The following is a 23,321-nucleotide window of genomic DNA, read 5'->3' as shown; positions in this document are numbered from 1 at the left end:
ACCTTCCTCCGACCATCTGATTTCATGAGATCCATGTGAGACCTTAAATTTCTATTCAGAATCATTAAGGCTGGAGTGGTGTTTGTTGTTTCATTAACTGCTTTTCTGTATTCAAGCAGAAAGTTGTCAAGCTTGTGTTGTAGCAAATCTTCTTTATTTATGGCTTTGATAGCGCCCCCCCCCCCCCCCTTTCTTTACACTAAAATCACTTTGTATTAAGTTGAATGCCATTAACTCACTGCATTTTTCAAAGCTGGCATTTTCTTTGTTCTGAATAATGTTCAACTTACTGCAACAGCGTTTAAGTTTGTTCTCATCCCTAATGTTAGTTTTTATACCATTACATTAATAGTAACTACAGTATAAACACAGTGCCCAAATGAAAGAATGCAGTAGAACAGTTGAGTAGTCTAAAAGAATATCAATGTGCATGAACTTAGTACACATCATATTTGAACAATATGCTTACACTGTATAACAGATCCCCAAATACAACAGGTCATTTTAAAAATAGAGGAAAAACTGTTGTGACGTGGTTTATATTGAGAGGGTGCTTTTTTTTTTGTTTTTTTTTTTGTTTTAAGTAAAATTTCAATTACAGAAGCATTAGTGGTGATAAAGTAGGGCTAGGAGGTCACGAGGGTCCTGGTTGGGTTGCTGTCTGTACCGTGTTTGTACATTCTCTCGTCTGTGTTGCTTTATCCGGTCATTAGTCTTGGGTTTTCCACGGTGCATACAAGTCAGCATTTGCTTAATGGACAATGCTAAATTGTTCCACTGTTCAGATTTCACAGTACTCTTTACATGTGATAATAAAGACCATATAAACTTATCGTTTCATCTCGTAATAAACAGGTGTCTTGTCAAGTGCTGTTGGGGTTAGCTGTGGCTTTGTACAGCCTCATGCAGGAAGGCTGCACAAACAGATAACTTGGAAAACAAATTTTGCCATTTTTGTTTTTAATTCATCTATTCAGCTACCAGTAGTGACAAAGACACTAGCAAAACACAAAACTATGGAAGAATCAGTCAGGAAGGGAAAGGAGAAAGCACCTTTGGGAGGTGTGTTGCTGTTAGGGGTTGCCACAGCGGATCATCTAACAGGAGCAGCCGAAAGAAGAAGTGGCTGTTGCCTCTCCAGTGCCCCTGTTGTCACTTTCATTTGCACAAAGCAGGTGAAGTTGATTCACAATCACTCGTGCTTCCTAACTGGACAGATCAATATCGCTGAAGCTTAACTGACTTGTTGTTAAACTGCCACGATTAACCGTTTCCTTAATTTTTTTAAGCAATGTAGTTAACAACAAAAAAAAAAATCTACTTATGTGTTTTATTTTGTATTATAAAAACTATAGCTCATTATGTCCTGTGAGCTGCTTTGCCAACTCCCTCATTCTCATCTATTGCAACATGTTTGTGGACTTTCCTGAACTTCTCCCAGGGATGTGGTGTCTCTTCAGCAGAAGTTGTCTTCAACCAGTAATTGTAGTAACCACGGAATCCATCAATCTTCTCTAAATAGGTGTTTTTTGCCTTATACTACAGTGGAACAATAAAGTACAATAAATTAGTATTACATTAGATAATTTCTTGTAAAAACAGCACAAAGACAGCTAAGGAAACTTACTCTGTTGAATTTTGCTGGGTATTGTGCTGCAAATTCCAGCTGTCGAATAATAACCTCATTGGGGGAAACCTCGTTTGCCTTCATGTCTTTCAGGATCTCAGTGAGAAACACATAATTCAGCTGTTTAACAGCATTTCTTATGAGTGCACCATAAACATAGACATTGGGGGTCACACCGGATATCTGCATTAGAGGCAGATCACAAATTAATTTCATTTGTACAAGTACAACATGCTTCTAAAATATTGTACAACTGATTAGCCTCTCCCACACTCAAAATAAAGCTGCTAGAATTTTACTGGATGGCGGCACATATCTACATTCCTTAACTAGTTTAAGATTATGTACAACATCTTCATGTTAAATTTCCAAGTTTTACTAGATAGATAGATACTTTATTAATCCCAATGGGAAATTCACATTCTCCAGCAGCAGCATAATGATACAATAAATAATATTAAATTAAAGAATGATGATGATGCAGGTGAAAAACAGACAATAACTTTGTATAATGTTAACGTTTACACCCCCTATACTATACATGGTTGCATTACCTAAAAGTTGCACAAATTGTTCAGCATCTCCCTCACTTTCACACTCTGGTGCAACTCTTAACTTTACGATTCTAACCCTTCTACCCATTGATGTACTCATCTGTTTTGGCTAAGTTCTAGCATTATTTGCAACAAGTTCTAGAAATGTAGGAATGAATGTGGTTGAGAGGTTTAGGGTCATTTTTCAAGGGACAGCTGCAAGTTTGTGTGTTAGAAATGGTGTATGCCATTCTCGTATAACATTCGAACCGTGATTTGCTTATTCCCTTATAAACTGGACTTCTTCCTGCACGCTTCGTCTTGTTCATAAACAAATAAACCCTTCCAAACCTATGTGGGTTAAGGCATTTTGATACTTAACTGTGAAATTTCAATGGACTTACTGATTGTCACATGTGCAATTTGAAAAAAAATGTCAATGGAAAAATGTCTTCATATATAAAAGAACAATCTTTATTTTATTGTTTGTCTTTAAACTTAGCACACAGCTCCTTTTCTTCATGTAGCATGGTTCTGACGTATAACTTAACAGAAAAACAATGTTTAGGCATAATCAGGTTATGATCCTTTCAAGTGGATTATAGTAACAAAATGTTAACCTAAATTCTAATATGTATGAATTGATCATATTTTCTCTTAAGTATATACTGCGTGCCTGGATATTTTTGAAACACTTCTACATTTACCTTAAACCTAAGGATATCATTTTTCCCTCAGTTAAATAATAAGAAATACTATACAGTTTGCTTTGTTACCAAAATAAATATGTGCAGTAAATCTTTATTAAAACACATCCATGCATTATAAGAAGCAGTAATACAAAGTCCAGTCTGAAAGAACCCATTAAAACACCAAACACCCCCAATTATCTAAACGTTTTTATCCCCCCCACATAAAAATACAATATATGTATTTATCAATCTACTTTATATAGAATCAATACAATCCACACTGAAGATGAGTAAAAAACATTTAAACAATTTGAGGTTGAAAACTGGTTAGGAAAATAATACAACTGCTTATAAGTCTCACCTCCTATGACACTTAACCCCAAATCACAGTGCGCTGTATGAAAAAAAAACAGTTTCAACATAGCCTCTTGATCAAACTGCAGGGCGATTCTATAAAGCACAACTGAATCAAATCAAGCAGAACAAAGTGACGGCTGACAGACCCTGGTAAAAAGGTTTTTTAAACACCTCCTCATTGGTCCTCCCAATAGGCAAAGAAGTAGCAGTGCAGTTACTGTTGAGCAGCAAGCAAGGTAGGGAGCCTTTAGTGAGACTGAGATATTGGCCTGTGCAGTATGGGTGTTCAGGATAAGGAAAGAGTGTCGGAACTTTTCTGAATGCAGGACACAATAAGCAATGTAACAGGTGTCGATGTCAGTGGCTTCTTAAAATGGTTAAAGCAGTGATGTTACTTATAGGCACAGCAGTAGGTTGGCAGTGGCCAGAGTGGTATATTATTCCACATTTTAGTTTTTGAAAAACAAAAAAAAAGTTATTGTGACTTGTACAGTGGAACCTTGGTTCACGACCATAATTCATTCCAAAACTCTGGTCGTAACCCGATTTGGTCGTGATACAAAGCAATTTCCCCCATAGGATTGTATGTAAATATTTTTTTTTTAAGTTTTTAAGCACAAATAAAGTTAAGTAAACCATAGAATGCACAACATAATAGTAAACTAAATGTAAAAACATTGAATAACACTGAGAAAACCTTGAACAATAGAGAAAACTATCAGTGCAATAGTTTGCTCTATAGCGCTACCAACCGCTGGCTAAAAACACTTTTTTTTTTAATGAGTTTTAAGCACGGCAAAAAATGAACATTTGAAAAAATTCATAATTTAATAAACCATCAAGAAAAGTAACATTGCAACAATGCACGCTACGAACCGATCGCTGTAAACAGAAGTGAAAACAAACACAAGCCCAGTGCATTCTTTAACTGCCGTCCTACCTTATGCGTCCAGCCCTCTCTCTCGCGCTGCCTGTGTGTGGCGCTCTCTCGCTGCACAGGGAGAGACTGAACACATACAAACCGAAAGGGAAACTGGCTTGTTCATATACCGAGTGTGTGGTCGTGAACAGATGCAAAAGTTTGGCGAATTTTTTGGTCGTAAACCGATTTGTACGTGTTCCAAGACGTTTGTGAACCAAGGTACAATATTAATTGTACTTGAACGTTTTTTCCCCCTCTTAGTTCCTGCTGGAGTGGCACCACAGCCTTTTCTGTTGTTTTAGTATCCCCATTTCAGAGTATGTACAGTCAAGTCCACATGTATTTGGACAGTGACAGAATTTTCAAAAATTTGGCTCTGTACACCACCATAATTGAATCTGAAACAAAGTAAACAAGATGTGACTGAAGTATAGATTTTCAGTTTTAATTCAAGGGTTTTAACTAAAATAGGGTATGAGCTGTTTAGAAAAGTCATTTGTATAAATTGTCCCCCAATTTTCAGGGGCTCTAAAGTATTTGGACAAACTAACAATCATAAATATAATGATCATTTTCAGTATTTGGTTGAAAATCCTTTACAGTCAACAACTGCCTTAAGTCTGAACCCATGGCCATCTCCAGGTGCTGGGTTTCTACCCTACTGATATTTTGCCAGGTCTTTACTGTGGCCATTTTCAGTTGCTGCTTGTTCATTGGACTTTCTGCCATCAGTTTTGTCTTCAAGTGAAATGCATGTTCTTTTGAGTTGAGGTCAGTTGATTGGCTTGGCCATTGAAGAATACTCTATTTCTTTGCCTTGAAAAAGCAGTTGTTTGTTATCACAGTATATTTTGGCTCATTGTCCATATGCACTGTGGAGTGTCGTCCTGTCCGTTTTGCAGCATTTGGCTTAACGTGGTGAGCAGACAATATAGCCCTGTGCACTTCAGAAATCATCCTGCAACTTCTGCCAGCAGTCATTATCAATAAACACCAGTGACCGACTTCCATTTGCAGCCATGCATGCCCATGCCATAACACTGCCTCCACCATGTCTCACAGATGATGTGGTATGCTACAAATCATGAGCCGATTCTTCTCTTCTACATACTCTTCTCAACATTGTGGTACATATTGATCTTGGTTTATTTGTCCAAAGAAACGTGTTCCACCACTGGACTGGGTTCTAAAAATGTTTTCTGACAAAGTCTAATCTACCCTTCCTATGCTTGAGGTTTACCAGTGGTTTTCATCTTGTGGTAAACCATCTGTCTTTACTTTCATTAAATTTTCTCTTGATTGTAAACTTTGGCAATGATAAGTCTATCTAACAGAATGTGTTCTTGGTTTGGCTAAATATTAATTGGCTTTTCTTCACTAATGAAAGAATTCTGCAATCATCCAGCACAGTTTTCCTCCACAAAGCCAGAAGGTCTGGACAATCATTGAAGTCACACATGCATCTCTTCTCTTTAACAATGTACCAGATGGTTGATTTGACCACTCCTGGTGTTACTGCTCTCTCCCTCTGATGGGTTTGTTTTGTTTTCTAAGCCTAACAATAGATGGTTTTTACTTGCATGTACAGCTCTTTGGACCTCGTATTAAGAGTTAACAGATCCAGACCTTTTATCTGCTACATAGTTAATGAAATAATGAGGGAACTTCTTCTCATCCAACGGTCCATAAACTTTTGTGCCCGTGAAAATGACGGGCTATGCAGAAAAATGGCTGTCATTCCTAAACATCTCATACAATATTTCTGGTAAACCCTTTAAATTAAAGCTGAAAGTCTACACTTCAATCACATAATGACTTTATTTTAAAACCATTGTGGTGGTGTACAGAGCCAAAATTATGAAAATTGTGTCACTGTTTACATACTTATGGACCTGACTGTAGAATCTTTCAGCAAAGGAGTGTTCAAAATCTGTATGATGGTTAGTTACTTCTTTGCATTTGGTGTATGGAAAATAAGTGCTGCACATATAAACTAAGAATTGTCTGGGTTATGTAAATAACTCATATCTATCTGAATAAAGTTTACTTTGTCCACCATTCAGATTATTTTTTTGCTTTATTTCTGTTTTGACACGTTGAATTGAAATAGCTAAAAACAAACAAGCAGGCAGAATCAAGCTACTTTATTAGCCACTATGTGTCTGCCCAGCACGGAGTGAGAAAGGGGAAGAGAGATGGGAGTGAGCATACAGCGAGTGGGCAAAAATCAAGAAAAAAAAACTAATACTAAACAGGAGAATGAATGCTGGATATCTTAAGCGCAGTTCCCAACATATAAGGAATACCCACCTACATTAGCATAAAACATGGAATGAACTGCGGAGACTGTGTCATACAAGCAGACATTGTAAAGGCAAAGTGCAGTCCACGTGACTTTCTAATACTTATCAGAATTTGTCAAGAATAAGACACACTAAATCTGCCTATTTTGAATTGCTCTAACATTTAATAAGCTCAAATGTCCATGTAAACATATACACTTCCGATTTATTTAAAATGTTTACCAAGTTTCTTGGATTATAACATCCCTAATGCACACCATTTATCCATTCATCCTTCCTATAGATTGCTAGATAATACTTACTTTCATGTCTGCCAAAAGTTGTAATCCATCCTCCTTTTTTGTACATGCTGTTGCCAAAGCATTGAAAGTATGCAGGTTGGGAGCCAGAGAATGATCAACCAGCACTGGAAGAAGAGCCTAATAATTGTGTCAGAGAAGTGAAGAGAGTTATACACACTGGTTGTTTCTCTGCAATTTTTCACATTAAAGGGAAGGTACCTCCTCTGACCCTGTATAGTAACTGTCATATAACTGGTAATTATTGTCATGTGTAGAGAATACAGTGAAAGTTGTACAACTACCTGCATGTGCTAATCAACAGGCACCATAATCAGTGAATATATAAACATGAACATTTTTAGAAAACATTTTAAAGCACAATCTACTATAAGGACACATTCAATTTCATACAAATGCTGATGACATTGTTCTACATTTATAAATAAAGTTTAACACATGTTTAGAAACCAACCACTTCTTCCAGCCAATCATTAAAATGAACAATGCTGGACCTTATTATTGTTCACATGAAGGAACCTGAAGTTGCAGTCCAGCTAATTTATCCATGTCTGTTTTGTACAAAATATGTTACTTCATAAAGGTTCTTACAAATTAATGAGAATAAAATGCTCACGTGCATGACTTACCTTGGATCCTTCCAGATCACCTAATCTAGACCTTTTCCTTATCAGAGTGTTAAAGAAAGACACATCAGGCTTTAGATTGTATTCTTTAAACACAGACAGCAACTTGGACTCTGCATAACTCTTAGACTGCACTATTTCGGCCAATAAAGTTAGAGTTTTAATGTCTGGGGCTACACCATGCACTTTCATTTTGCCTAAAAATCCATCCATGCATCCTATGAGGGAAAGCTTATCACTTGGTGTAACCACGTGTCCCAGGGAGATTATGTTCTTGTTATTCACTCTCAGATCAAGCAAATTAGGTAACTGGAAATCAGAATCAGTTTCTGATTTGGTTAAAATGCTTGTGTTTTTGATGGGCACCAAATCACTGCTAAGCTCTTGAGTTATGTTAGTGCTCCCATTCGTATCTCTTCTTTGGGAAAAATCCTCACTTTTCTTTTTAATGAATGGGTATTCACCCTTCTGCAATGTTGTGTGCTCTTCTTTCTCTACACCAACAATTCCAAATATCTGCTCTTCCAGCATTTTAATATCAATAACTGCTCTGTTTTTTCTTTCGTGTTGACCCTTGGAGATCCACTGGTTTTTCCTCTTTGCAGATTTTGTGCATTTTTCTTCATTTCCTGCCAAGAGAATGCGAGAGGCCATTCCCACGTCACCTATACCACAATCCCGGGTAGCGCGGAGCATTAAGTTGTAGCTATAGATGTCAGGTGTTATTTCTAGCTTTAACATCTGATGCCAAATCTGTTACAGAAGAAGAGTAATAAAAATTGTATTACAATAATGCATGTTAATAATACTTAACATTCTCAGACTTCATCAAATTCAAGATCACAGAGGGCTGACACCCATTCTGAAAGCACTGGGTGAAAGGCTGGAAACAAACAACATATACAGTGCATCCAGAAAGTATTCACATGGCATCACTTTTTCCACATTTTGTTATGTTACAGCCTTATTCCAAAATGGATTAAATTTAATTTCTTTCCTCAGAATTCTACACACAACACCCCATAATGACAACGTGAAAAAAGTTTGAGGTTTTTGCAAATATTAAAAATAAAAAAAACTGAGAAAGCACATGTACATAAGTATTCACAGCCTTTGCCATGAAGCTCAAAATTGAGCTCAGGTGCATCCTGTTTCCCCTGATCATCCTTGAGATGTTTCTGCAGCTTAATTGGAGTCCACCTGTGGTAAATTCAGTTGACTGGACATGATTTGGAAAGGCACACACCTGTCTATATAAGGTCCCACAGTTGACAGTTCATGTCAGAGCACAAACCAAGCATGAAGTCAAAGGAATTGTCTGTAGACCTCTGAGACAGGATTGTCTTGAGGCACAAATCTGGGGAAGGTTACAGAAACATTTCTGCCGCTTTGAAGATCCCAATGAGCACAGTGGCCTCCATCATCCGTAAGTGGAAGAAGTTCGAAACCACCAGGACTCTTCCTAGAGCTGGCCAGCCATCTAAACTGAGCGATCGGGGGAGAAGGGCCTTAGTCAGGGAGGTGACCAAGAACCCGATGGTCACTCTGTCAGAGCTCCAGAGGTCCTCAGTGGAGAGAGGAGAATCTTCCAGAAGGACAACCATCTCTGCAGCAATCCACCAATCAGGCCTGTATGGTAGAGTGGCCAGACGGAAGCCACTCCTTAGTAAAAGGCACATGGCAGCCCGCCTGGAGTTTGCCAAAAGGCACCTGAAGGACTCTCAGACCATGAGAAAGAAAATTCTCTGGTCTGATGAGACAAAGATTGAACTCTTTGGTGTGAATGCCAGGCATCATGTTTGGAGGAAACCAGGCTTAGCTCATCACCAGGCCAATACCATCCCTACAGTGAAGCATGGTGGTGGCAGCATCATGCTGTGGAGATGTTTTTCAGCGGCAGGGACTGGGAGACTAGTCAGGATAAAGGGAAAGATGACTGCAGCAATGTACAGAGACATCCTGGATGAAAACCTGCTCCAGAGTGCTCTTGACCTCAGACTGGGGCGATGGTTCATCTTTCAGCAGGACAACGACCCTAAGCACACAGCCAAGATATCAAAGGAGTGGCTTCAGGACAACTCTGTGAATGTCCTTGAGTGGCCCAGCCAGAGCCCAGACTTGAATCCGATTGAACATCTCTGGAGAGATCTTAAAATGGCTGGGCACCGACGCTTCCCATCCAACCTGATGGAGCTTGAGAGGTGCTGCAAAGAGGAATGGGCCAAGGATAGGTGTGCCAAGCTTGTGGCATCATATTCAAAAAGACTTGAGGCTGTAATTGCTGCCAAAGGTGCATCGACAGAGTATTGAGCAAAGGCTGTGAATACTTATGTACATGTGATTTCTCAGTTTTTTTATTTTTAATAAATTTGCAAAAACCTCACTTTTTTCACGTTGTCATTATAGGGTGTTGTGTGTAGAATTCTGAGGAAAAAAATTAATTTAATCCATTTTGGAATAAGGTTGTAACATAACAAAATGTGGAAAAAGTGATGCACTGTGAATACTTTCCGGATGCACTGTAGTTCACCATTCAGTTATTTGGCCCATATGCATATAATCACACTGAATAAATTTGGAATCAACAATCAGCCTAACATGTACATTTTGGAATGTGGGAAGAAAACTGAAATGTAGTATTGTAGACAACTGGGGAAATTACAAAAGTATTCACTGTACATTTGTGCAGCTTTTTAATAAGTCTTGTATATAATTTTTAGATTTCAACTGACTGAAATATATTGACATTAAATAAGTCCTTGATTCAGAACTGGGAAGTTGCACTTTGGGAATGTAAAGAAACAACTGAAATATTTTACATAATAAATTACAGCCCAAATATACCACGGAAAATGAACTATTTTAGAAGTAGTATTAATTACATATTAATATCCATTTACTTTTACATTTCAGTGACAATCACCTCGTTTGTTCTCTGAAAATGCACTGAGTGACACAAACTGGAAAACTTTATAGTTAGCTGTGTACAAAACTATGCCTTGATAAAAATCTTGCAGATAAAAAGAAGAGTATAAAACATATAACCTCATATTCACCCTGTAAAAATGGGCTGGCTTACTGTAAGTATGTTTTTGTGGTAAGTAAATATCTAAGATTCACAGCATTACTTACAACAAGAGAATGTGTTACTCTCTATGGTAATTCAGAAAATGTGTGCCAAACACATATAACTATTTGGTTTGAAAATCTTTATAAGTTTGATGTCTGTTTTTATTTTATAAACAAAAAAAAAAAATGTTAAGGGCAATATAAGTGCACTTCATTAAGTCATTTTTTTTTCCTTGGTAAGAGACAGGCAGTGTTAATTAACATAGCATTTTAGTGAAAATTTTGGGTTTCGGGGTTAAAAAAAAAAAAAAAAATTATACACATACATTTATATATAAATATACATACAAGGTGAGACACAAAAACAACTGGACTTGGGGCTTTCCTGGACTCAGGGGTGCGGAAATCCAACGCCCGACTCATCCGACACGGGTAAACTGACTGTCGGACAAGCGTGTTTTTCTGGTTTTAGTTGTCCGCGGACAAGTGCAATTTTATGGAGAAAAAAAGAATTATATGTGCTGTGCAGGGCACATTTTACCACTACTTTCAAATATTAAACATTTGGGTATGTACTTCGTATGGAAACAGTCTACTTAGGCATGTTCTTCATGTCTCAACTTGGTCTTCAATATTGTTTACAAAATGACGGCTTATTTTTCAAAGGGGAAGCACTCTTACGGTCTTACATAAGTATTTTACCCTAATATTTACACGCTTGGAGATGCGGTCATTTTTTTCATGCCAACATTACGATGTAATCTGATGATTTTTCATTATAATCGATAACTTTTATATATTACCAGTAACGGCATACTGCACGATAACATGCAGTGAATACACTTGACTATAACATTCCTAGTTTTCATCCTCTTTCTCCGTCTCTGTTTACCATTCGTTTGCTCAGAGGTTGATCCGCTTGCTGCTTCCTGAGCAGCTCTTCTTTTCTCCACCCTAGCGGCCCACTGCTTCTCTTCTTTTGTTGGCATCTTTTCACGTTAAAACTGATTGTTAGTTTTTGTGTTGCAATTACTTACTATGTTTTCTTTAATTTTTCACTTAAGCTGGCACTTGTCTTCAATCCACCTCAAGAATGATGCGCGGTGCCGAGAGTTGATTCAACAATAAAATAAAATAAAAATAAAGAGTAATACAAATCATCACCCCGAAAGCGGATAGTAGACGTCACGTAGTATATGTGTACCAAATTTCAAGTCAAAAGGTGAAATGGTTTGCGAGCTACAGGTGATTTAAAATCCTGGACAGACAAATGAACAGCCACGGCAGCGTATTATAGAAGAAGATTGATAAAATTCATTGTTTCTACATAAAAATGCAGTCATTTTACTTACAATGCAAATCTTTTCACCACATAACAAAGCTTGTTAGGCAGTTAATATTTCCTGAAATTTGCAGTTTCGTGTAGGTTATGATATATTGAGGAGTTAAGAAATTTATTGCGTGACAACATCAATTTTGATGAGCTGTCAATAGATCGTTTTTGATTAGTGAATATTTCATATAAAACAAGTTGGTTTCGTGCTGTCAGTTTATTAAAAATAAAGAAGAAAACATTCTAACGGTTTCCAAATGTTATGAAATATCTATAAAAATCTTCACTGTAACTGTAGTATGTGAAACAGAACTAGTGTAGCTATAATGAAGGCATAGTTTATTAGTGAGTTAAAATGATATGGAATCTTTTATATAATGTTCTAGAGCAAGGTGGCAAAATACTACTCCCTGAAAGAACTTTTTTCAGTTTTAAAATGGAAGGCAGTTTTGGTATCAATAATGAGATCAGAAAAAATAAACTATTTTTCACTTTTGTTATTTGTTTATGGGCAAGTGAATTTAACTGGCGGACAAGTGGATTTTGTAAGTTAACTTGTCAGTGGACAAGCAGAAAAAAAATTGATTTCCACACCCCTGAAAACCATCATAGAACTATATCCCCTCCTACACGCCCTCTCAAACCGCTGGCCGGCTAGGTATATCCTGTGAATAGTGCAGTCAGTATTTGCACAACAATTGTTACACAAGTTGCCGCGACAATGTCATGTGAAAAAAGCGAACAGCGAGACAAGTCAAGACAACACTACCCTGCACAATGCTTTATCCAGAAAGTACTTTTTGACGGACAAAAACATTCCTGTCCTCGATCATCCTCCCTATTCGCCCGATTTAGCTCCTGTGATTTTTACTTGATCCTGAAAACCAAGAGTGACCTGAAGGGAACACATTTTTCTTCAGTGGATAAAGTGATGACAGAAGCAGCAAGCCTGTTGAAGAGCCTCAAGCAAAAAAACCTCCAGCACTGTTTCAATCAATGGAAGATAAGTATGGAGCAGTGTAGAGATCGGGAGGGGGAGTATATAGAAAATGACAATGTTTAGAATGCTGTAATTCATCAATAAATATTTTTTTTACCAATCCAATTTTTTTTTTTTTTTTAAACCCACCAACAATCTGCGCATGGTCCTGTTTAATGCTAAAAACAAGAAATCGACAGCCAAAACACGAAACGCAGTTTATAGTATTCCATGCAATTCTTGCTCAGCTGTATACATAGGACAAACGTCAAAAAAAATCTCAACACGTGTACAGGAACATCGCAACGCCGTCAGAAGAAAGGACGCACTATCTTTGATATATGCACATACTAAATCGACAGGACACACATTCAACTGGGACAACGTAAAAGTAAAATTTAAGGCCAGTACAAAAAGCGCCAGAGAGTTGGCCGAGTCTTGGCTATCAGATGAAAACGCCATCAACAGACACTTGGACATAAACCCAGCATATGCCAACTTAAGAAGGACATATGCACATTAATTAAACGATACTACCCCCCCCCCCCCCTTGATCATTCTGACTTAGTCACCGCCACCCCCCCCCCCCCAATACTGAATGTGTTGCTATATATTGCCTTTGATTCTTGTAAGTCTAAGCATTATCCTCTGATGAAGACCCCTGATAGGGGTTGAAAGCTCAGGAATAAAACTATTTTATGATACGTGATTCGTTTTTTCTCCCTTTGTGGATCTCCAACTGCAAATATGCAAACCGTATCACAGACCTTCTCTTCCATATATATATATATATATATATATATATATATATATATATATATATATATATATATATATATATATATATATATATATATATATATATATATATATATATACACACACACACACACAACAAACACTGCTGTAATATAGAAGTACAGATTCTGAGTGTTCACACGACATGAAGTGACTTTAATATGAACCCTCAGTAACAGTTACAGTATACAGTGGAACCTCGGTTCACGAACGCCTCGGTACACGTACAACTCGGTTTACAACCAAAAAGTTCGCCAAACTTTTGCCTCGGTTCACGACCTGACACTCGGTATACGAACAAACCAGTTTCCCGTGCTGCTGAGAGGAAAGGGGGGACGGGGGGGCTCACATGCTGCTGAGAGAGAGAGAGAGAGAGAGAGAGAGAGAGAGAGAGAGAGAGAGCGAGCCTGCGCGTGCAGCTGAGCAGGGAGCCTGGGTGTTTGTGTCAGTGTTATTCAATGTTTTTAAATTAGTTTACTATTACACTGTGCATTCTATGGTGTAATTAACTATATTTATGCTTAAAAATCTTTAAAAAAATATATTTACATACAGTTTGTATGGTCTGGAACGGATTAATTGTATTTACATACAATCCTATGGGGGAAAACTGCTTCGGTTCACGACCAAAGGTTTGGAAAGAATTATGGTCGTGAACCGAGGTTCCACTGTATTCAGCCAGTAGAAAACTTATTAAAATCAGAAGAGGGAGCAGAGGGGAAGAAATTTTGCAAATGAAAGGGAGGTGAATCATCAGATAAAATAGAAGGATACTAGTGAGTGACGGACTATTTTTTGGAGTGAAATATGCAACGAAGGAAAAGAACTGTACAATTCTAAAATCTTTTCCTGGTACTTTCCTGTCATGCATCAAGGGGCCAAAAAGGGAAACACTACTGTCATATGGCGACCTAGTTTAAGATTAAATGCTCTCAATGTTGAGAGTCAAGGAATTTATCTTTTAGAAAATTGACTGGTCCTATTGTCAACTGGTTGTTCTTGGTAAAAATGTCTTCATTTGTTTATGTCTTCAGAGTACGACAGTTGACTGGATTTCAGGAGAAACATTTCCAAAGAACTTAAAACCCCAAAACATAAAACAAATGTGGAACTGGAAAAAAATAAATACTTCTTGTTTTAAAATTGAACACTGGAATCAGATTTTTCAATGTAAAATAAATGGTAGGAAGCTTCAATAATGCTATATTATTGACATAACAGAGAAATTGCATTTCAGCTATTAATGATCATTTTGCTGGAAAACTGTTTTGACCGATTATAAAGATGTCACCCACTTGTAAAGCACATCTGAACCCTTGCTCTTTATCCTTTATACAGGCAATGAGAAGCAAGTTAAAGGTTTCTCGTGTGACTCCATGTCCTTGCTCCACTATTTCCTAAATAAAGACATAAAGATAAATTTTTAAATGAAAGCTAACATCTGTTAATAAATTCTTTTATACAGATCAGATTGCAGTATATAAATAATAGCTTTGAACTCCAGTATTTGCAATCTAATATGCATTATATCATAAGTCTATAAAGACATATTAAAATTATCAAACCTTCAACACATCAAAGGAGGCTTTGAGATCAGCACAAACAGCAAAGGTTTTGAGGATGGCATGGTATGTTGGTAAGTTGAACTGAATATTCTTTGCTTTCAGCTCTTGTCTCAATTTTAGGGCATGCTGCAGGCCCGAGTCCTTCCAAGGGGATTCTGCACAGGCATTAAACAGGGCTGTGTAAGTGGCATCAGTGGGAACAAGGCCTCGCTTCTTCAGCTAGGTGAAAATAAAACAGGACTATGATGCACAGGAACATGATTTGTATATTCTGTCGAGCAGTGTTTATATCAGTCTTTCTGGTAATAAAAAATTCTGTAAATACACTGTCCATCAACTATCTGAGAGGAATGTACAGAAGTGATATCATTAACTCTCCAAATAAACAGCATAGGATATGTTTGTAACTGTACTTGCATATTATTCAATAACAAAACAGCTAAAACCTAACTCACATCTACCATTACATTAATGGTTTTTGTGTGCATATTTACTGCAAAATTCTTCTGCTCTGGACAACTTTGAAAAATTTAATCACTATCAGGCATATGTTAGCCATAATATTATTTGACTGATAACCAATAAAAAAAATAATTGATAGATGATCAGTGAATCTTGACACAAAATAGCAGGCAACACAAATATATAAAAGGAATTCTTGACCTCAATAATTCAGTGAAGGCTAAGAAGAAACATGATGCGAATACATACAGGATATTAATGACTAATGAATTGTGAGAAATAGTGGTGTCTTACAACGGAGAGAAAAATACAGTTTAAAGTTGGCAGTCTAGTTAAAATGACATCTTTGGACTACAAAGAAAAAAAGTTCATTGTGAAATGATACTGTAGGAGAGGAAAAGACCTAGACCCTACCCTATTGCCAAATTTGCTGAGCTTGAAATAGAAAACGGAAAGACTACAGATTCAGGCTGGGCCATCTTCAGTTGTTTCTTCACCTTCATATTCTATCATCTTGTAGAGTTGGGTGTCTCTTAATGTTCTAATCTTTAATAGATGCTGTGTGTGCTCAATCAATAATGTAAAAATAAAATATACAGGAGGAGTCTACAAAAGGGTAGGGTCAATGACATTTGCAATTAATACAAATGTTTTTCAGTGCTTTGAGGAAGTAAACTGCTAAATGTGCTACTGTCTCACCATTTTATTAATATAGAAGAATGTAAAGGGCTTCAGAATGGAGTTCACATATAGAGATATGTAAAATAAAATTTATTTACAACTAGATCTTACCAATATTATAAAAACATATTCTTACAATTCATCACAGAAGCATTTTCCCCCAATGTCTCCTTTACATACATAAAATTACTGAACCCTTCAAAACATTTCTTTAAAATTAATCTGCAATGTGTTTGCTATAATTAAATGACTCACATCATTGTACAGTTTTAAAGCTTTTTTGATGTATCCTGCCCTTCCACAGCCTCCAATCAACACTGTGTAGTTATATTCTTCTGGGGGGATGTGTTCAACTTTCAACATTTGAGTCTCAAACATGTCCAAGGCCTCAGGAAGCTGTGTGGAAAACAAGTGTATCATTGATTATTAAAGAAAATCAAACAGAAACAGAAGTTAATGTTCGTCAGTAATTTAAAATTAGTAACTCGAATAGAGAATTGATACACTCATCAAAATGATAATAGACTAACTTCTTTATCCATCCATCCATTTTCCAACCCGCTGAATTCGAACACAGGGTCACGGGGGACTGCTGGAGCCAATCCCAGCCAACACAGGGCACAAGGCAGGAACCAATCCTGGGCAGGGTGCCAACCCACCACAGGACACACACAAACACACCAAGCACACACTAGGGCCAATTTAGAATCGCCAATCCACCTAACCTGCATATCTTTGGACTGTGGGAGGAAACCGGAGCGCCCGAAGGAAACCCACGCAGACACGGGGAGAACATGCAAACTCTATGCAGGGAGGACCCGGAAAGCGAACCCAGGTCCCCAGGTCTCCCAACTGCGAGGCAGCAGTGCTACCCACTGCGCCGCCCAAACTTCTTTATTGAAGCCTCAAAATAAACAATATTTTACTGCTAAAGGATTAATGTAGTCCTAATTTTACAGTGTTTATGTGTTTAAAGGATTTGCTTTCTAACAAAGTCAGGCACAGTCATATTTAGTAGAAACTACACACCTCTGAAGACAATTTCTCTCTGTGAAAGACTGAAAGCTGCTGTATTTTGAATACAGGTAAAACCATCAAGAACAGACTTAACCAAAATTTGTTAAAAAAAGCAGAATGCCAATAATATTTGTGTTCAATACAGAATTAGGCTCAGAAATGTACATAACAGTCAATAATCTTTTAATAACAAGGGTGACAATACATACACTGCCAAACAGAATTAACCTTCATCCAAATTTTATTAGCGGTTTTAGTTTTCAAAATTAAACCATGTAGAGTGATGAGGGAAGGCAAAGTTTTCAACAATTTTCAGTATCTGGAGGCCTTTGTTTACAGGAAGAAAGGACTTAACAAGAAGTATTATCAATGTATTTAACACATATTCTGTATGTAGACTTGGCCTATGCTCTATGATTAAGAGGCAACACTTTGCCTATAGACTCTTGCTTTTTCAATTTATGATACCAGTCTTATGTGCAAAAAACAAAGAAACACAGTTTGGTAAAAACTTTAAAAAACAGTCAAATTTCACTAGACACAAGATTTTTTTAACATGGTTTTACCTGATCATCCTTGATTAGCTTCTTACATTGCAGAAAGTACCAGTAAGGTGTATTTCTTCTGACTGGCTTGGAAGGCATCTCAAATTCTTCTTCGACATCCTCCGTATCCCTAAATTGCAAATCCTGTAAATCAGGTGACGTTTTGCGAAATACTTTTCTGGATGAAAGGGTTTTGCTCATATTTCCAAAACCGTCTTCAATGCTGTTGATAGTTTCTATCTTATCATGAGAATCAATGTCAAAGTCAGTTGATGTGAGTTTGGTTCCTTGAAGCTCTGGAGATGATAGCCAATTATAAACTGAAAGGGATTTGCTGTAGGTTCTGATTGGAGTGTTGAGAATACTCTTGGAAAATGGATCTGAACAATGTCCAACCTTTGCTATAACTGTTCTGCATGGCTGAGATAAATATGTCAAAGATCTGAAAATCAAGTGCCTTTGACAACAAATCAAATACCTAATTCTAAGCATCCTATATGTTTTAGACAATTGCCACAAGGGGTGAAGAAACTTGTTTACCTACATAAAAGAAAAAAATACATAATAAGTTGCTGTAAATTAGTATGATTATGGTGAATAATTTTTTTCCTATCTCTTGTGACACACTTTACTATTATGAAGATAACAGAACTTTAAAGTTAATTTACTATTCTTCTTTGTGAAAATATTTGGTTTCTGGAAACTTTACCTAGCCAAACATTCACATAACTCACTTTCTAATACACTTTGCAGTTCAGAATTATACAGCACTTGTGCCTATCTCATCAGGACTGTATACAAAGTGGATACCAATCCTAGACATTGCAAGGCCCACTTGACAGCTGTCAAGTTAAGTCACTTTGTTGTCACATGACTTAACATGAATGTACAGGTGAATAAAAAACTTGTATACAAAGTACTCATCGGAAATAGACAATAAATGAATTGAAATATAAATTCACCAATCACATAATGTGTAAAAATAAACACACAAGTAAATAGACATTCTGACAATTTATACACTATACAATGCACACTAACATCAAAAATTGTTGTGGTGTAATGAAATGCACAGATAAAGGAACCGCAACATATGTGGGAGAGATGGGGTCTCTATAAAGGTTAGTACTAGTCACTATGCAGAATTTAGCATCCTAACAGCTTGATGACAGAAGCTGATTTGGAGCCTGCTGTTTTGGAGACTGATGCTATGGAACGTTAATAGTAATGATTCACATGACGATTCTGTTGATTTTTCTGGCTTTCCCTTAACGCTGCCTAATATATGTGTCATTTAGGTTAGGAACTTCACCTCCGTTGATTTGCTGGGCAGAACACACTACCTGTGTACTGAAAGCCAGTCCATAACATGCACGCAAACACTTGCCTAATCTGGAATTGCTAATTAATCCAGCACATATGTCTTTGAAATGTAGCATCAAAATCAGAAGGTGCAAAACCCTTACGGACAAAGATGGGTGCAGGATTCAAACCTAGGGAGTAGTGCTAATCACCTTGCCACCCAAAGTTATGCTAATACTGTCAAAAATGCAAATTTGAGAATAGCAGACACCTGTTTTGTGTATAACAATTGTCCCTCCTAAACAGCAAAATCCTTTATCGAATCAGAAAGTGTGCACAGATCTTCCGATATTGTATGCCTGTACAATATTTGGACACAGACACAATTTTTATTAATATGGTTCTGTACCCAAGCATACAGGTACTGAAATGAAACAAAGAGTTTGAGATTTTATTGTAGACTTTCAGCATTAAGAGTATTTATATTAAACACAGATGAATGGTATATGCAATTAACATTTTCTAAATGTAACATACAAACAAACTCAGCCATCCAATACGGACCAACACCAGGTCTAAACAAGTACAAAAAATAGCTAGAAAAGAAATGCGTCAAGTGTCCTTCTACCTTACACAGACATCTGAATGACTGAAAAACTGAATTTTCAGGGACCCAGAATCTTTACCAGTGCACCTGGGTTTAGCTTCCAAACCTCAACAGACACATTCAGGGACCCATCTATGGGTGGAGGTAGTGTTATGACTTGGGTATGTATGGCTGCCACTGGAAATTGTTCCCTTGTATTTATTGATGAGGTGACTGCTTATAAAAGCAACAGGGTGAATTCTGAGGTGTGCAGTGACAAATTATCTATTCAGATACAAAACATTTCATTGAAACTCATTGGAATGCTGTTTACACTGCAGCAGGGCATTATTGCAAAGTATACTGCTAAAGCAAACAAAGCGTTCTTCAAAGGCAAAAAGTGTAATATTCTGGAATAGCGGAGTCAATCACCTGACCAAAACCCAGCAGAGCATGCTTTCAGTTGTCAATGTCAAGACATCAAAGCCCCAAAATAGGTGGAAACTGAAGATGGCTTCAGAGCAACCCTGGCAGAACATCAACAAGAAAGAAACCTAACACCTTGTGGTGCCTAGCAGTCCCAGACTTCAGACAGACGCTGACTGAAAAGGCTTTACAACCAAGTACTAAACATGACAACATAATATCCACAATTATACAGAATAATTTTAAATTGTTAAACGGATAGTGTAGGCACATACGCTTTTCATGTCAACACCAGCGACTGAATGATGATAGTCTGCAATAAAAACCCATACGTTTTGTTTAATTTCAATACTAGTATTCATGAACAGAAAGCCTTAATAAAAACAATTTTGTTAGTGTCAAAATGCTTATGGACTAAATGTGCAAATCAGAAATGATCACAATTAAATTTAGCAAACAGAATATTATGGGGAATTTGACCCAAGAAAGATTCACATGGACACTTGACACAAAAAAAACAATTACACGAACAGGTGACTTAAACATGGTTACTTAGAGGAAAGTGTGACATTTGAAGACGTGACCTTGTGTTTTTGTGGTCACCTTACGCTACAGTAAACTATTTACTCACCTATTGTCTAAACTCGCTATCTTCATTAAGAGGTCAAGCAGGGTCGGAGCGTGGGACATAAGCCAAGGAGACAGGACGTAACGCCAGTCAATCGCTGTTCACATCTTTCCATATTAATGTAAGAGCAGCCATATGAAGTAAAAATATGAGGTCTACGTCAGGCGCCGACTTGACCCTTCACACTGGACAGCTAAAAAGCAAGCATCAACGAAGCTACATTCCACTGTAAGTTACACACCAACACACACGCATGTTACTACTCGTAGTGTCCGGTTGAACGACGTGCGCATGTGCATTTATCACGTGACGGTTTCTCGTCGCCATTTCCTCAGGTTAAGCTAATGGATAGCAGAACATTCGATAAAAGAATTAGGCGGGCTCCAGAGTCTACGTTGAATTTTATTACTATACAGTACTTGGAATTAAATGAGTAACGTTCTAGCGGTTCGAATGGAGAAGATTACTATTATTTTTATTTCACTTTTCCAATACGGTCACATAATTGTCGAATATAATAAATTTCAAGTAACGATGAAAAGATTTGTTCTGTCAACAAAACGTAATTTGCTCCTTCCAATGACAGCTGGTAGCAGTACAGGTATAGTATTAACTGAATCAGAAGTGGTAGCTAGCAATAACATTTCCGAATAATTGAAGTTAATCTGAGCTATTTTTTCCTTTTTATTTGGCAAAATTGCTTTCCTTATGCTTTTCCACAATTCAGCCTAAAACTAACTAGTGCGCCAGAGAAATTTACAAATGTGTTCTCAGTGCTACAGCACAGTGCTCGATTAACGATAGCAACCTTTAACAATTCTCAGCAATGTGTCAGCTAGGTACTGTGACATCAAACAATATTTGTTAAACCCTTGATATTGAAACTGTTACACTATTGCTATTCCAGTAAACCCATAGCTTTAGTGTAGTGGCGACTGAAGTAAGGCGAGCTAGCTTACAAGAAGATGGACAAATTTAGATTTCAAAACACACCTGCAATTGCAGCACGAGCTACTTCCTCCTGTTTTCGTTTTTATCTTTACTGCGCTTCTGACTGGTGCTGACTGAAGCCATCCCTCTGAGAAAGGATCACAGTGTTGAGAGGTGACAATCAATGACGTGAATCTGATGATTAATAAAATACCAGTTAACACCATTAGGGACCCTCATCCCATCGGTCATTCGATCACGGGCCCCACGCGCAGTGCGCATAGGAAGGGGCAGCTGTGCCCACATCATGCAGTTCTTGATTGAAGATTTTTAAGCAGATACCTTCACCTGGGTTTGCTTCCTGGGTCCTCCCTGAGTGGAGTTTGCATGTTCTCCCTGTGTCTGCGTGGGTTTGCTCCGAGTGCTCCGGTTTCCTCCCACAGTCGAAAAACATGTAGATCAGGTGAATTGGTATGTGTGTGTACCCTGCGGTGGGCTGGCACCCTGCCCAGGGTTTGGTCCTGCCTTGTGCCCTGTGTTGGCTGGGATTGGCTCCAGCAGACCCCCTTGACCCTGTGTTAGAATATAGTGGGTTGGACAATGACTGACTGACTGACTGATACCTTCAAAAATCCTTTCACCATTCAGATGCTATTGCACATCACCGTATTTTGAACCACTGACTAGTTAATATTATTCCAGGTGAGGGTGTTATGTGTTGTAATGTTGTGCTCACACAATATCTTTCACTGTAACATCAACAGGTAGAAAGCTAACAGTTTAAAAAGAAGTTAACATAAATTCAGTCATTCTGCAAAAAATGTAATTCCAAATATTTATGTAGAAATACAATGCTACAGACTGTTATTTGTTAAACTGTATTTCTACCAGTTGTGTCTAAGGGTGCCAATAGATGTTCATTATATGTTCATTAGTGTTCCCTAATTTTAATTCTTATTTATTTTGTCTTTTTTCTCTTTCTTCATCATGTAAAGCACTTTGAGCTACATTGTTTGTATGAAAATGTGCTATATAAATAAATGTTGTTGTTGTTCAATGGAATTTGCTTGTTTATGTTGAAATAAAGTAGAAATTATTTTCAAATAAATATCAAGATTCTGTTGGTTATGGTTTCTTTTAATTTGCTAACAAGCAACCTAGGCAAAAACATCATGAAAGACTCTTCATCTTTGTCAAATACCCAGCAACTTTCTGTACGCAACACAATGTCCTTTTTAGCTCTACATATTTAATTTACTTTACAATCAGCTATGTACAACTTAAAACTGCTTTAAGTCATACTTTATTTTCCAAACTATTTTACTGAAAATTTAATGACGTTATTATAATCTAAACATCATTCACATATTAGTATTAGTTCACAACTCCTTAAGATTTACAGACAAATGTGATGCTTAAAAGAATAGATGTTATTCCTGTAAGCCTTTGTGAATTTGTTAGGAGTTTTCGAAAAATGTCTTCCAAAATACATTTTATAAAGCATCAAAAATTAACACATCATTAAAAATTGACAGCAGCATTTTCTAATCAAAAGTTGTCAAACAAACAATCTTTATAAAAATAAATTGTCCTTATTGCCTTCTACTTTTTAATTAAAGTAAGGAGTGCAAATAAAAGTAA

The 23,321-nt window shown here is 37.1% G+C and overlaps 1 protein-coding gene across 2 annotated transcripts; it reads right to left on the bottom strand.

Annotated features, from left to right (window-relative positions):
* Positions 1-203: 203 nt before the first annotated feature.
* On the bottom strand, positions 204-21,766 carry ptcd1 (pentatricopeptide repeat domain 1). Of its 2 annotated transcripts, none has more exons than XM_051933765.1 (9): positions 21,744-21,766; positions 17,830-18,348; positions 16,502-16,642; positions 15,104-15,322; positions 14,834-14,935; positions 7,363-8,112; positions 6,737-6,853; positions 1,628-1,810; positions 204-1,539 (listed from the first exon to the last, which is right to left on the bottom strand). In XM_051933765.1, the coding sequence occupies exons 2-9, from the start codon at positions 18,298-18,300 to the stop codon at positions 1,360-1,362; spliced, it is 2,163 nt and encodes a 720-aa protein (XP_051789725.1). In that variant the 5' UTR covers positions 18,301-18,348; positions 21,744-21,766; the 3' UTR covers positions 204-1,359. The 2 variants fall into 2 exon arrangements, with proteins under 2 accessions (XP_051789725.1, XP_028670250.2); XM_028814417.2 differs by lacking the exon at positions 21,744-21,766 and adding an exon at positions 20,754-21,025.
* Positions 21,767-23,321: the final 1,555 nt, after the last annotated feature.

This window comes from Erpetoichthys calabaricus, chromosome 11, assembly GCF_900747795.2.
Source record: "Erpetoichthys calabaricus chromosome 11, fErpCal1.3, whole genome shotgun sequence".
NCBI classification, from domain to species: Eukaryota; Metazoa; Chordata; class Cladistia; order Polypteriformes; family Polypteridae; genus Erpetoichthys; species Erpetoichthys calabaricus.
This window is presented reverse-complemented; position numbering and strand designations above follow the sequence as displayed.

What these genes read in the sequence shown, in the direction of transcription:
- ptcd1 (XM_051933765.1), bottom strand. Translation starts at nt 18,300, where the DNA reads ATGCTTAGAATTAGGTATTTGATTTGTTGTCAAAGGCACTTGATTTTC. An exon ending in CCTCCTTTGATGTGTTGAAG is followed by an intron (nt 14,936 to 15,103) that starts GTTTGATAATTT and finishes GTCTTTATTTAG; the next exon opens with GAAATAGTGGAGCAAGGACA. An exon ending in GTGATCTGGAAGGATCCAAG is followed by an intron (nt 6,854 to 7,362) that starts GTAAGTCATGCA and finishes CACAATTATTAG; the next exon opens with GCTCTTCTTCCAGTGCTGGT.